The sequence below is a fragment of the Platalea leucorodia genome (genome assembly GCF_965183815.1).
Source record: "Platalea leucorodia genome assembly, chromosome: 5".
NCBI classification, from domain to species: Eukaryota; Metazoa; Chordata; class Aves; order Pelecaniformes; family Threskiornithidae; genus Platalea; species Platalea leucorodia.
Genome location: NC_138827.1, coordinates 100,341,438 through 100,354,653, shown reverse-complemented (window position 1 = coordinate 100,354,653; position 13,216 = coordinate 100,341,438). Strand labels below are relative to the sequence as shown.

The 13,216-nt window shown below is 48.3% G+C and overlaps 1 protein-coding gene across 1 annotated transcript; it reads left to right on the top strand.

The window, feature by feature from the left end:
- Positions 1–1,042: 1,042 nt before the first annotated feature.
- RBM43 (RNA binding motif protein 43) lies at positions 1,043–5,359 on the top strand (the record flags this gene model as incomplete). Its single annotated transcript, XM_082311484.1, has 5 exons — positions 1,043–1,154; positions 1,307–1,377; positions 2,814–3,012; positions 3,519–3,613; positions 3,695–5,359. The coding sequence occupies 5 exons, from the start codon at positions 1,043–1,045 to the stop codon at positions 4,436–4,438; spliced, it is 1,221 nt and encodes a 406-aa protein (XP_082167610.1). The 3' UTR covers positions 4,439–5,359.
- Positions 5,360–13,216: the final 7,857 nt, after the last annotated feature.

Here is a 13,216-nt window from a genome sequence, read left to right as displayed (position 1 = left end):
CCTTAAAAAGAAAGGGGAAACCTGATGAAGGTAAAAAAAGTCACAGATTTTAACTGTACCTCACTGATAAATGTCGAGAAGTAAATCCCTAAAAAAGGAAAAGTTTAAAATTCTCATAAGACATCACCGTGTGGGGGAGTAGCAAGAAGCTACAGGTGTTAAGTACATAAAATGAGGATTTTAAGTAACATTTTAAGACAATTTTAAGACATTTTAAGAGAATCGGTATTTGTAAATGTCTCGTTTTTTTCTCTGATGAATTGATTATAATGTTTACATTTTAAAGCAACAGTGGTGCCACATAAAGGCTGGAAAACTGTTGTAATGATGAAAACCAAGAATACAGAATTTAGGCGATGTTTCTACAAATGGCAATATCCTTTTTTCTGCCTACTGCAGTGAATTTATCTCTGACTGGGAGTTTGAAGAAGAGCCGTGACTTGTTTATACCCCCGCCACATGCGAGTACCTCACACTTCCATAGCTGCAGCTTCCACCGTGAGCCAGACCTCGGCGCCGGGTCCCTCGGCGGCGGGGCCCCGTCCAGCACAGCCCGCTCCCTCCGTGCCTCCCCGGCCGGGGACCCGGCTCCTCACGCCGCGGGGAGCCGCTGAGGGAGCAGCGGGAGGCGGGGTGAGGGCGGGCGGGAGGCGGCGCGGAGGCGGCCCCGGGGTTACCGGAACGCGGGACCCGCCGTTGCTCTTTCGGTTTCCCCGCCAGGCCGGGGCAGGCCCGGCCCTGCCGCTCCCGGCCGCCGGAGGAAGCCGAACCTCGGCGGAGCGACGACCATGGCAAGTGCCTGCGGCGGGGCGGGGGCCGCGGGAGGCAGCGGCCCCCCGAGGGGAAGGGGCCGGTTCCCGCCGGGGGAGGTCGCGGGCGCTGGGGCCGGGGGGGAGCCCGGGCCTTCCCGCCGGCCCGCTCCCGCCTCCGGAGCCCCCTGACAGCGACGCTCCCCGGGCCGGGCTGGGAGGAGGAGCGGCCTCCTCCTGCACCGCTTGTGAAAAGGGGTTAAAAGTAACGGCGGCGTGAAGGCAGCGAGGGAATGGCGTCCGTCCCTCGCTGGGTTCCCGCTCTGAAGGAGTCCTCGGTGCTCGGGCAGCAGCAGCGGCTGCCCCGGCCTGCTGCCCCGGCCCTGCGCTTAGTGGTAGCAACAGGTCTGATTTCCCTCTCGCTGGTACTAATATTTGAGTTTTTAAATAACAGCGAGAAGCGATGAGGTCCGTGGGTAAGTCTTCGCATCCCATCTCTTGTCAACGTTCGTCCGCCTCACAGATTTGCTAAGGGATTTGATTCGCACCGTCCGCAGCCCCGCGTTGCCGTCCAGCAGCAGCCGCTGCACGCAGGCTTGTCTTAGAAGCGATTCAGCACAAACGAACTGTATGTTCATGGTGTTTTGGGTTGTTTTTTTTCCTAACCCCAATAGTAGGCACGAGTGTTGCTCCAAAATACCAGCTGGCAAGGTGTGAGATGCTGTCTGGCAGCTGAGTGCTCCCGCTCGTGCACGGGCTGCAATCGGCTGTGTGAAGCCTGGGAAAATCCCGCATAAAACTCCGTCAATCTTGGAAGCACTCTGTTTATATTCTCTTCATGTTGCCTCATTAGTGCAGAAACTCGCTTTCGCATGAGCGTTACCACCGAAATAATTGCTTAATATAATTAAAGCGCCTGGCTCTTTAAATTCGATGGGTGATAAAAAAAGGCCTCATGTCTTCATGAATTAAAAGCTGCATGGTTGCACAGTCTCGTGGAATCCGTCTCCTCGCTCCCTTCGGAAGCACCGCGGTGGTGGTCCGCAAGGCTCTGGACGCACGTCACGGAAGCATTCGCCCGCGGCGGCACTTTCTGCAGGCTTTGTAACTGCTGTGCTGGCCCTAATGTTGTATGCAGCCCAGGTGCAGGAGGAACGTTGTAAGAGAAGTCGAAAGAATTTGGATGGAGTGACTGACCTCGAGTACGGTCGCTCTGGAGTTACTGACAGTTCATTCCTGTGAATGCTGCCATGCAGACATACTAAACTATTTTCTTTCTTCCAAAAAGCCAACGAACTGTTAAAAAATTTACTCAGTGTTCCACCAGTTACAGTAATTTTGCCATGATATGCCAGGTGAAATATTACTGTTTATGTCTGTGTAATAAGAATGGAAAGAAAATACGCTTTTCTTAAGAAGATATGGATGCAGATCCTATGTAGGATGGGTTTTCTGTCTGTAGCATTGGGAGGTTTGGCTCTGATGAAAATCATGGGTGTAGTTAGTTGTTTTCTGCACTGTGAGGCTCAGATGACTGGAATTATGTTCTTCCGATTTAACAAGGTTATCCATTTAATAAATGGAGAGATGAGTCAGAGGACAACCCTAGATCCCAGCTCTCATAAGTTTAACAAGTAAGGACAGTCTGAATCTGACCCTTCCACTCTGAAAAGACAATCGTTACTGAACAGTACATGCAATTAAAATTTGTCATTGTCTTCAAATTTTGAATATTGGAATCAGAGCAACCAACCTTATCAGTGTGACACCGGACCTTTCGTTTGAGAAGCTGTTAAATTTAGATCTAATTTTTACTGCTCTAAGAAAAGATGCTGAGAGGGTGTAAATTACGCTTAAGAGTCAGGCCATTTTTTACTTTAATGGAAAGGTGCCTGAGGGAGCCTGGTTCACTGAAACCTGATTCAGCAGTCTGCTTAATTAGCTGCTAAATGCGCGTATTGCCTGCGCAGAAGGAAGGGGAGCCATCGGGGTGAATCTGGGTAACCTCTCCGGCAGGTCACCGCTACTCCTTGCGTTTACAGTGTGCCCTGTCTCTGTGCGCAGGCAACAGGACAAGCTGCTAAATCAGCAAGGACAGTCGTCATCGCTGGTGTTCCAGATGGCCTTCTGCACGATGATGTCATGACTGACATACTGATGATTCATTTCCAAATGTCGAAGAATAACGGGGGAGATGTGGAAGAAGTGATGTATCCAACAATGACAAAAGGAGTTGCCTATGTAACTTTTGAAGATCAGGAAGGTATTTAGATTAATATACTAAATACAGCCATCCCCCAAAGAATTAGCCCTAGAACGTTAACCCGAAAACAAATGATTTTAAATTGTTTACTGGTACTAGGATTTTGTAGAACTGGGAGACTAACACCTCTCTTTTAGTCAGTCAAAGTTTTAGGATTTTATTTCTGTTCAGGGATGACTCTGAACAGGCTTTGTGCAAAGCGTTTGTTATGTTTGTTTTTAGGAATAAATTTATACCGTGCATAACAGATACGATTTTTCTAGTCAGGCCTTTGAGGAGTAAATCTCTGCCAGTTAATGTTCTAAGAAGACAGGCTTCTGTCTCTCTCTGAACAATTTTGACTAATACATAAAATATTAGGCAAGAGTATTGAATCGCCTGCATGTTTATATGGGAAATTGTTAGGGAAAGCATCAAGAGAAAAACACCCGTGAAGTGTTCCGCCACCAGACTGGCAATGACGCCGTATCTTACTGCGCAGCAAGTGAATCTGGCTTTCTCTTTAGTTGTAGAGAGCGTTCTAAAGAAGGATGAGCATCGACTAGAAGACAGGAGGTTGTCCAGATACTATCCGCTGAAAGTAACCCGTTACTGTGAAAATGTAAGCTCAGTCATAATTTATCAAATTGTACTGCCATTGCTATGTTAACCATTACTTAACTTCTCTAATTCAAAATTCTAGGTCTTCAGCTCTGTCACATCTGTCCTCAATATGTCTGTTTTCAAAGATGAGTTTGTTTTAGAAGATCTGATAGAAGAATTTAAAAAGAAGAGCACAGCTTTGAGCTTTGGTCCTTTGCAATCCAATGGGCATATTTCTGTTCAAGGGTCGTTTCCAGCAATCAAATTGCTACGAGACTTTCTCTTACTAAAAGCAAAATCCCTTTCAGAGAAGGACGAAAGAGAAGAAAGTAAGTCCCATAAGAGACCATGGAGGAGGCTACAGAAACACAGACTTCCCACGGAGACGAGTAATTCCGTTCGTAACGCAGATGGGGACAAACAGATGGTTGTTCTTGACACAGATATATATCACTACCTGAAGCACTTTTTTCCCAAGACATTCCTAGTAAATGATGGTGTTGTAATTTCTGACATAACTGATGGTGATGTAACTACAGTCTGTATTGAGAATGCTGGAAGTCGGTCTGATGCTGGACAGGTATTAAGAGTCAAACAGAAAATTGAAAATTGGTCTGTAGAACTCCATAACACTTTACGTAAAGAGAGAATCTACTTTCAAGAGCACATCAGAGATGAAAAGCGGAGGTACAAACGGGCGTGTGAGAGTCTAAACCCCCGTTACCCTTATGTTTTGATCATTCCTTACGATACTCACATTGATGTTGTAGGAAATTCTGCAGAGATTTTTGAATTTACAAAGGAGCTGAGCAATAAGATTCAGAGCCTGTTTCAAACCAAGTAGAAAGTTAGTGTTGCTGGTTTTTACACCTTGTGCTTCTCATAGAGGCTGTACTGGTGCAACCTCTGCGCCTCCACATCACTGCACATCCGTCACGTGCCTCCTGCTCGCGGGCTGGGAAGGCTGCACACGGGGGTGAACAAGCCCATTCCCCCCAAATACCAAATTAAGTTCAGAACAGGGAATAAATGATCTCTGTATCTCTCGTGAGCTTAGAGACAGAAAAAGTTAGGCCTCCTCTGTCCGGCTACAGGCACCTTCTTCCTTTTGTTAGCTGCGTTCTGGGCACATGCACACTCGTTCTCTCTTGCTGTCAGGGAGCATATGAGAGAAAAGAATTTTTTTAAAGAAAGAGTTCTGATTAGCACAAGTCAGACTGGCAAAGCTGGGGGAGCCAGCCGGATATGAAATGCTGGGTTGAAGTTGAGTTATGTTTCTTTGTGCAAGGAGATGACCACTGAAAACAGAACTGGTGGCCTTTTTCTGTTGCCTTTATCTGCGGAAGGACGTTCTCGTCCTTGAGATGCACGAAGAAGGCAGAGCTTTGAGGCTTGAGGGGATGGAATGCTTACCAAATTTACAGGCTTGTCGTGTCCTGAGAAGGACCTTACAAGATAGCACTGGAAGTTCTTGACAGTAGAAAATAAGCGAGTTTTAGTTTGTTTTCATAGGAGCAGTAACTTTTTGTTTTCCCAGCTATAACGGCACCTGCAGCATCCCTTGACAGCATGTTATTTAGACATGAAAGTATATCCAAAGTGTTGATGTGAAAATCGTGGGGCATTTAGACTTTTGAATCAGATTCTGTTTATGCTAATCCATTTCTATATCCATTATAAGGGTCCAAATACCCATCCTAATTTAGGCTTTTTATAAAACCAATTTAGAAAATAACTTTTATTTTGTGATATCAGTGTGTTCAGAATACTTTGTCAAAACAGACAGGGCATCGGTTCTTTTGTCTTACGTGCAGGAAAAGTTTTCTTTATGCCATTAAAGAAATTAGTTATACAAAATGTCGTGTCCTTGTTCTTTTAAACAAACCCCAGAATTTTGGTTGGGAGCCCAAACCTAAAGCCCAAGAAGTGCTTTAGGCATTTTCTTGTCGTGACAGGTTATCCATTGCGATTATGCCAATGAAAGATAAAGTTGTTCAAGTAGTGCCGGTGCTGTGTATTAAAATACACTGTCAAAGCGGGAGGATGATGAGCTTAAGCACTTTGCTGCATTGGAAGGAGAGGGGAGTAGTATTTAAAGGCTTCACCTCCTCCCGGATCCCCCGTAGGTGCACCGGGGGGTCGGAGGTGGGGCCGAACACGGGTGCCCTGGAAGAGCCCCTCCTCTGCTCCCCGCCGAGCGCAGGCAGCCCTCCAGCGCGGGGCTCTTTTGGGTACTCCCCACAGAGCTTCAGCAAAGATGGGAAGTTTTTCAACCTTGTAAAAGAGAAAATCCTCTATGAAGGATAATCCTTTAATGAAATTAGTGCTCTGCGCTAGTGGCCGGATTGGTCTTCCCTTCTCTTTTCTGAAGAGCCTCAGTTTTTTCTGATTCATAGCATGAGTACTTTCTATGCACTTCAATAAACGTTTAGGGCTAGGCTGGTAAACCAGTGGCACCAGCATCAGTTTGAATCCTGACCGGTTACTACTGGCTGAGCATCGCTTTTTGAGTCAAGTTTGACAACAGAGCAGTTGGCGGCGCTGGTACGGGTGTCACTCAGGTCTTGTTGCCTGGCAAGCAAGTCGTTTTTACTGAACGATTTTCAGTCAAAACCTGAAAATCTTGAAAACATCACAGTTGGAATAAAATTTTATCGTTGAATCCTGGTTTAGTTCGGATTCACTCAGCAAGCGCCCCTTCGCCACCACGTCCTCGGCGGTGCTCGGCTGCCGAGGGCCGGGGCCGCTTCTCACCCGCCACCGGCGTTGCCTCCTTGTCTCCCGGCGCTCTCCCATCTGCCGTCTCTGGTCTCCTACCGAGGACGCCATTTCTTTAGGCAAAGAGAGCTTTGCGTTGGTTGTTTTGTGTTTACGGATTGCCTGGTAAATAGGGATCTAGATGCGGGGTAGATGAGTAAATAGTAGCTATTGTTAGGCTCCGGGGTGGTTTTCCATGTGGAATTTCATAGAACCATAGAATCGTTAAGGTTGGAAAAGACCCTTAAGATCATTGAGTCCAACCGTTAACAGCAGCTCGGCCAGGAACACCCCGCCTTCGTCACCTTTGATGGTTCCTTGTAGCTGTGCAAGGGCAGGGCAGCACAGGGTCTTTGCTAGTGGTAGTAGGGAGGCTGTGGTACCTACGGCCTGTGACTGAGCTACTCCAACCCCGCAGAGGAACCTGCTATCCGTAGCTGTGATCCGCCAGGATAGACTAGTGTTTGCTGTAAGATACAAACAGCGTTTCAGGAGAACGACATCGTAAGTGAAACACGTATTTGTTCCTTCCTTCACGATGCAGATACCACGGAAAACAATAGATGTTTGGCAAAAAAAAAGAAAGTCCGATGTTTTCATTACCATGAATATTTAAACAAACACAACAAAACAAATCAGTATTAGGTCTGGTAAGAGACTTGCCAGCTTTCATCCTCACAGTTATTTTTATGGCAAGGAAAGCACTGCTGTGTCTATTAAACTCCAAATTTTGACTTAGGCACAACTCCTATCGACAAAGCCTAAAAAAATAAAAAAAAAGGTCACAAATAGCAGCAGAATCTGAGCCCAGTTCCTGGCAGCAGCCCACTACGGTCAGTGGGGTAAACACCATTTTCTGTCACCTGAAAACCTGAGGACCCGAGAGACGATTCGACCTCCCTTAGCAGGAAAATATTATACGGTTTGGAGGCAAAAGCAGTCTCCTTGCGGACGGGAGGGGATGGGGGAGGTGGATGGGAGAAGAATGGTTTGCTGGAGTCCGTTGGCCATCACCGGCACAAAGCGCTGCTGTGGCGTGGCCGGGGGAGGCCAAAGCCTCCTTTGCTCCCCACTGTACCTCTGCGCATCTAATTAGGCAATGTAAAAGATGTATTCTGTTCCTGCGGGAAGGAGGGAGGCTGTTCCTTAGGAAAAAAAACCTCTCTGTAGGTTTAATTGTTGTCATCAAAACTGCCTCTGCCACCTTTGAGTTGCATTGAAACTTTCTTTGTGTGTTTGTTAAAAAAGCACCTACTACAAAAGACCTGTCACGTCTCCCGAGAGCTTACCATGCCAGAGTGACATTTTCTTAAGGAAGAAGTGCTTGCTACTCTTGGGAGCTGTGTGTCTTAAAAAAAAAAAGAAAAATAAAAAAGTGTGTAGGGAAAATAAATAGCGTTGCTAGCAAATAACTCATTCTTTAAGACAACTTTTAGGCTTACGTCTTCATCCGGCCACGCTGGAGACTCAGAAGCATAAAACCCAGATGAACCCAGACAACAGGCATCAGCCGAGAGCGAGCTGAGGGCGGTCGGTGAGTCAGTACCTGCGGCCCGCCGGGGTCGGATGGGGACGTGCTCCCACCAGGAGAGAGGAGATGAACTTCCCAGGCTGCGTATCCGGAGGAGCTGAGGCTCTGGCTTGGCTCCGGTTCGGCTCTCGGGAGGCTCCCGTAAACAAACGCACACGTTTCTGTTTTGTTGCACATCTTGTGCAAGAGAAAAGCAGCTGCAGAGCAAGGCCAAGCTAACGCTGGGGAAATTCCTTCTCCGTTGCACAACGTTTCTGCGGTGACTTCTTCCCTCGCATTTAGCGTGGCGGGTGAGTGTTTACGGGATACGTGGCTTCCATCCAATGTAATTCAAAATAACTCATTTCTTGTACTTTGGGCTCCTACCCTTCAATCTGCCGCGGTTACTGATGAAAGGACCTTTTCCATCCCTCTTTCAAACTAGGAGCACAGTGAAATCACAGGTAGGCACTTTACTGTTTTCACCTACCATTAGAGGATGGGCATCTTCCCTGATTTCTGCAGCAGGCTGCCTGAAGACAACCAGACAACTTGGCTAAGAGAAAAAAAATAAATTTATGATTCATTTTAATTATGTTTTTAAAAAAAAAAAAAAAAAACACAAACAGAAAAATCGAGTCAAAACTGCACAACAATTCAGAATTGACAGAGCCCGGTCTGGTTGTACTTACTTTTTCCTTAGCTGTAGAGAGTTGCAGAACATCTGCTGGAAAACAAGTGCCTTTTTCTGCTTCGCCTAACACAGCTTTTCTTTGTCTCCTGACACCCATTAATGACCTTTAAAGAAATCTCCTAAAAGTAACGCAGTTAAGAAGAAATACCTCTAATGGCAGCAGCCACAGCTGCTGGAGCATTGCATTAAAGCCATTTTTCAGGTGGATTTCCCCACGCGTTACTGCTACTGCCTTTGTAATGGGAGCAGTACGGATCAGGACCAGCGACACAGAGTACTTTACCACAAAAAAAAAGCTGTATAAAATGCTGGAAAAACAAAGTTCTATTATCTTTGTACAGGTGAAATCATTTCATACTCCTTAAATTTCTTAAATTTGTGGAGGAGGGGATGCATCGCATGCTGAGGGCGGTATGTACAGATGGCAGTGCTGTCGCTTGGACTGAATCGCGCAGAAGAAGGGTGGATTTTCTCCAAGGTGGAAGCTATGGCTGACAGTCACAACTCATCCCCCCTCAAGCTATAAGCGCCAGGCTGCACGTAGTGCATATGGAGCCGTGCTCCGGGAACAGCTTGGTATCTCCTGGCAAGCTCAAGGGTAGCAGAATATGGAGATCATAGAACCATAGAATGGTTTGGGTTGGAAGGGACCTTAAAGATCATCTGGTTCCAACCCGCCATGGTCCATGAGATGGTCCATATCAGGTCAGGTCTTGACTAACAGCTGCTGCTGTGATCTGCTCCTCGGGCTGGACTGGAGGAGATGAGCAGGGGCCACCTCACCCAGCGGGCTGCACCAGCCGGGCTTTGTCCCATCCGACTTCTCCTGCCATAAACACGGGGAGCACAAGAGGGAGCCAGATGCTTTGGAGCTGAAATCCCAAAGTCTGCGCTGGGGTCCTGCCCGGCTGGAGCCGGTGGAAGGAGGAGATGCCAAAAGCAGGTCCTGCTCTGTCCCTCAGCTGGTGGAAGCGGAGCTCAGGTCACGTTTGCCAGGTGCAGATGTTGGGAGTGGTCCCTTCCAGTCTTTCATCGCTCACGAGGTGCTCTTCCATCCCCTTCTTTCAAGTTTCTATCAAAACAGGTAAGGAAATCGAGCGCTTACTGATTTCACACTGAAATTATGGATGGCTAAGACGCCCAGAAGCCCGAGCGCTGCTGTAGTGAATCCCTTGTTAAAGATCATTACTTCGGCCCGCAGAGCCCTGAACCAGGCGCGCACAACGTGCCACCACGCAGGGCAGATCACCTTGGTGCGCGCGGGAGCTGGGGGGATGACCACCCCGTTCCCACTGCGTTGAGACAGGAGGGAGTTGCCAGAAGGACGAGCAGGAGAAAGCCAGCAGTTCTGCTCTCTGGGGGTGATGCTCCCCGCTCACCCCCATCCCTCGGAGGCGAGGACCTGCCGTGGAGAGCTGCGCTTGGATCCCAGCTTACCTGCACGGCTCTCGGGCTCCTGGTCTCCTCCAGATCCCACCAAGTTCAAGGGCTTTGGAGGAGAGACGCCGCGGGCTCGAGGCCACCGCCGCATTCAGGAATTTAACCCGTCCTGCACGTAAGAATAACCCATCCCATCTCCTCTTGGCATGGCTGGCACTGAAGTCAGTGGGCAGAGCTGGTACGCATCCAGGGCTTTGCCTTTCAGTTAAGACACACTTTAAAAAAACAAAACAAACCCAAACCCCCAAACTCTTCCATTTTGGCATGGATTCTGACAAGCCTTTCCTAGTATTATAATAAAAGCAACACCTCTCCTTGGTGTTGCAAATAGACGTGCCCTGCCTGGCCTGCACGTGGGAACTTAATTTGCAGTTTTACCATCGTCTGGGTGCTTCTGTTTACCAGCAGATAGCTCTTGGGCAGATACAGCCAGTTCGTAACAACTGGAAAGTTTTAATGCGCACAGTAAACACCACTGAGAGCGCTTTTTCCCCCCCTCTAAGTTATATGAACACTTCCCCCACGAGTTAAGGGATTTGGCATTTCTCTCAGGCATACTTTACATTTTCCAAACTTTCTGAATAACACATTGAGAGACTTAAGCATCTGCACTGCCAAACCAAACGAGACAAGAAACGATTTTGCAGGCTCATTAATGCCTAGCACTGACAGGCCTGGAGGGGCTGTGATTTTATTTACATAGGGTAGAGACGCGCGGTGTTATTTAGAGAGAGAAGAGATGTTCCTTCAGGAGCGGGGTCTCATTTAGATGCACAAGGGACAGGAACTGGGAGCTCAGTCTCACACAGATACGGTTTTACCTGTGCTTCCAAAACCACACTTAAAAACACGGTCATAAATGCTGTTCTTGGTAGCAGCTGGAGTGTTTTTTCCCACACGTGGAGCTGAGTTCAGCTACATCAACTATCCCACTGCTAGCAGAGCCCCCAAGAGCAAAGGAAGGTGGATTAGCTACAGAGGAAAAAACTAGAAAAGAGAACTTGAAGATGGAGAGATTAAGAAAACCCACAAAATAACAGTATTTATCACAACTACAGTTATCAGCCCTCCCCCCAAACTCTCCTGAAGTCAAAGCCAAAGTAACTGTATTTATCTAGCTGTTGGCTCGATGCTATTTGCAGAGCTACCCCCCTGCCCCGCCGTCGCTGCTCCCCAGCGCACCCGACCGGCGCTCGCCGAGGCCGATCACAGCCTGCCCACGCCACCCACCTCCCCTCCGCCCCTCTCCGCAGCCAACGAAGCCTGCTCTTCACCACCCCAGAGGCATCCTCCCAGCCTCCAGGAGAGCTGATGATTAATTGAAGCCAGCTGCTTGGCTCCCTCTCCTTCTTCCCACACCACTTTGCATTCCTATTAAAGCAGACGCGCCGCCCCAGAGCCGTGCTTGCCTTTCCTGAGCGCAGAAACGAGGCCGGCCTTCGCGCCACCCCTCCTCTTCGCGGGCTGGAGCTGTTTGGGTACCAGCCATTCGCAGTGGTGAACTGGGTGTGCGATGTCATCAGCCTCAGAGCCGCAGGAGGGATTTAAAGTCTTGCTGATTTGGGGCCTGTGTTACATTTTTAGCTTTTTGTGTTATGTTCTCAGTTTTTTTGAATGTGGGTAACCTTGAAGAGCCTCCAGACTTGCAGTGCTGCCATAAGAATCACATATTGAATACCTAATCAAATAAGAGATCCTCAAGAATTATATTTATTGTACCAGAACTTAGAAGCCCAGTAGTCAGTGAGTTGCCTGAGCTAACTATGTAGTTGTTGGGGATAGCCAGCCTCATCTCAAGGATAATTTATCCCACTTTGGAACGGGCGATATGCAGTGCTCTCTACAGGTAGCACCCACAGCCCTCCTTACTGCGCAGGGATGAACAGCATAGATGACAAATCTTGGATAGTTCTGGATTCTTGCTACTTATTTTTAGCTAAGTCTTCTGCCTTTACTTACCCCCTGCTTTGTTGTCCGGTTGGGAAGGCAGAGGAAGGCACCGAGGGCTGGCGGTGCCTCTCCTGCAAGAGCCCTCGCTCAGCCTTGCTTGCGACATGCGTCCAGCATCACCGAGGTCTGTGTGTAAAACCGTCCTCGTGTTTCCAGTTTCCATACGCTGTGTTTGCTGGGATCATGGACTGGCTAACGCCTGTGCTTGCTTAGCGTTCCCCCGAGTTTCCCAGTCCTTAGACATAAAGCAAAACCCTTGCACGTCTAGCAGATGTCTTTCGGCGCTTGGACAAGTATCCCAGCTGTACGGCCGTAGGTGAGGCACGATTTAGTTTCCTGAGCATTAGGTGCCTGCAGTTGCCCTGGTATCTGATACAGACCTTCCCAGTCAGGTGTTTGCGCTCCTGACCTGTTTTGCTCAGCGATGAATACCGCATGCTGCGAGTGCCACCGAGCTAAAATGTTAAAAATGAGCACGCCAGAGGCCTTGCAAGCGAGCTGCGCTTGGTTTGCTCGGCGCCTGAGCCGATCGACTCCCGAGTTCTTAACTTCACGTCAACCGACGTTTGTGCCGCTGCTTCTGCATCAGCCAGTCCCAAGGCACATCCATCACCGCTCCCAGGCTTCGCGCAGATACAAACAAGTAAATAACTACCTGGGTCACAGCACTGAAGAGTTAAAGCTCTGTATTCTTCCCCAGGGGAGAGCCTATTGCAACTTGTAACCGCTTGCTGCCTCTTTCCAGGTGGCAATTAAAGCGGCTTCCTCCCCCCCGTCAGCGTCGTATCAAGAGACTGACAATCTCCTGCAGAAAACAGCTGTGCCGCCGCTAACGAGCGCCGATATCGGCCAGGCGCGCTGCCTGCGCGCGGTTGTAGCTGCAGCTCCGGCATCTGAGACCCAAAGACCCTTTGATAAGCCTTAGTGGTATTTCTTAGAGGTTTTCGTTTCTCCTACTGTTATTATACCAACTTGCAAAAGTCTGCCCATCACGCTCTAAAGTTTTTCCTTTTAAATATTTACTGTGGGCTGTCGCTAATTCAATCGGGTAGCGGTGACGCATGGAATGGGCTCTGTCAGGAGAGGGCAAATTAACCAAAGCAGGGAAGGGAAAAGCACAGGGCAGCGTGTTTCTGAGTTTCTGGAAGAAAGACATTTTTATATCATGCAGTTCAATGAAACATATATATTTTTTTTTTCCCCAGGACAGTTTTTGCAGGTCTGGAGCAGGCATGGGAGTTTGAGAAATGGTTTCATTCCCTTCATGTGGC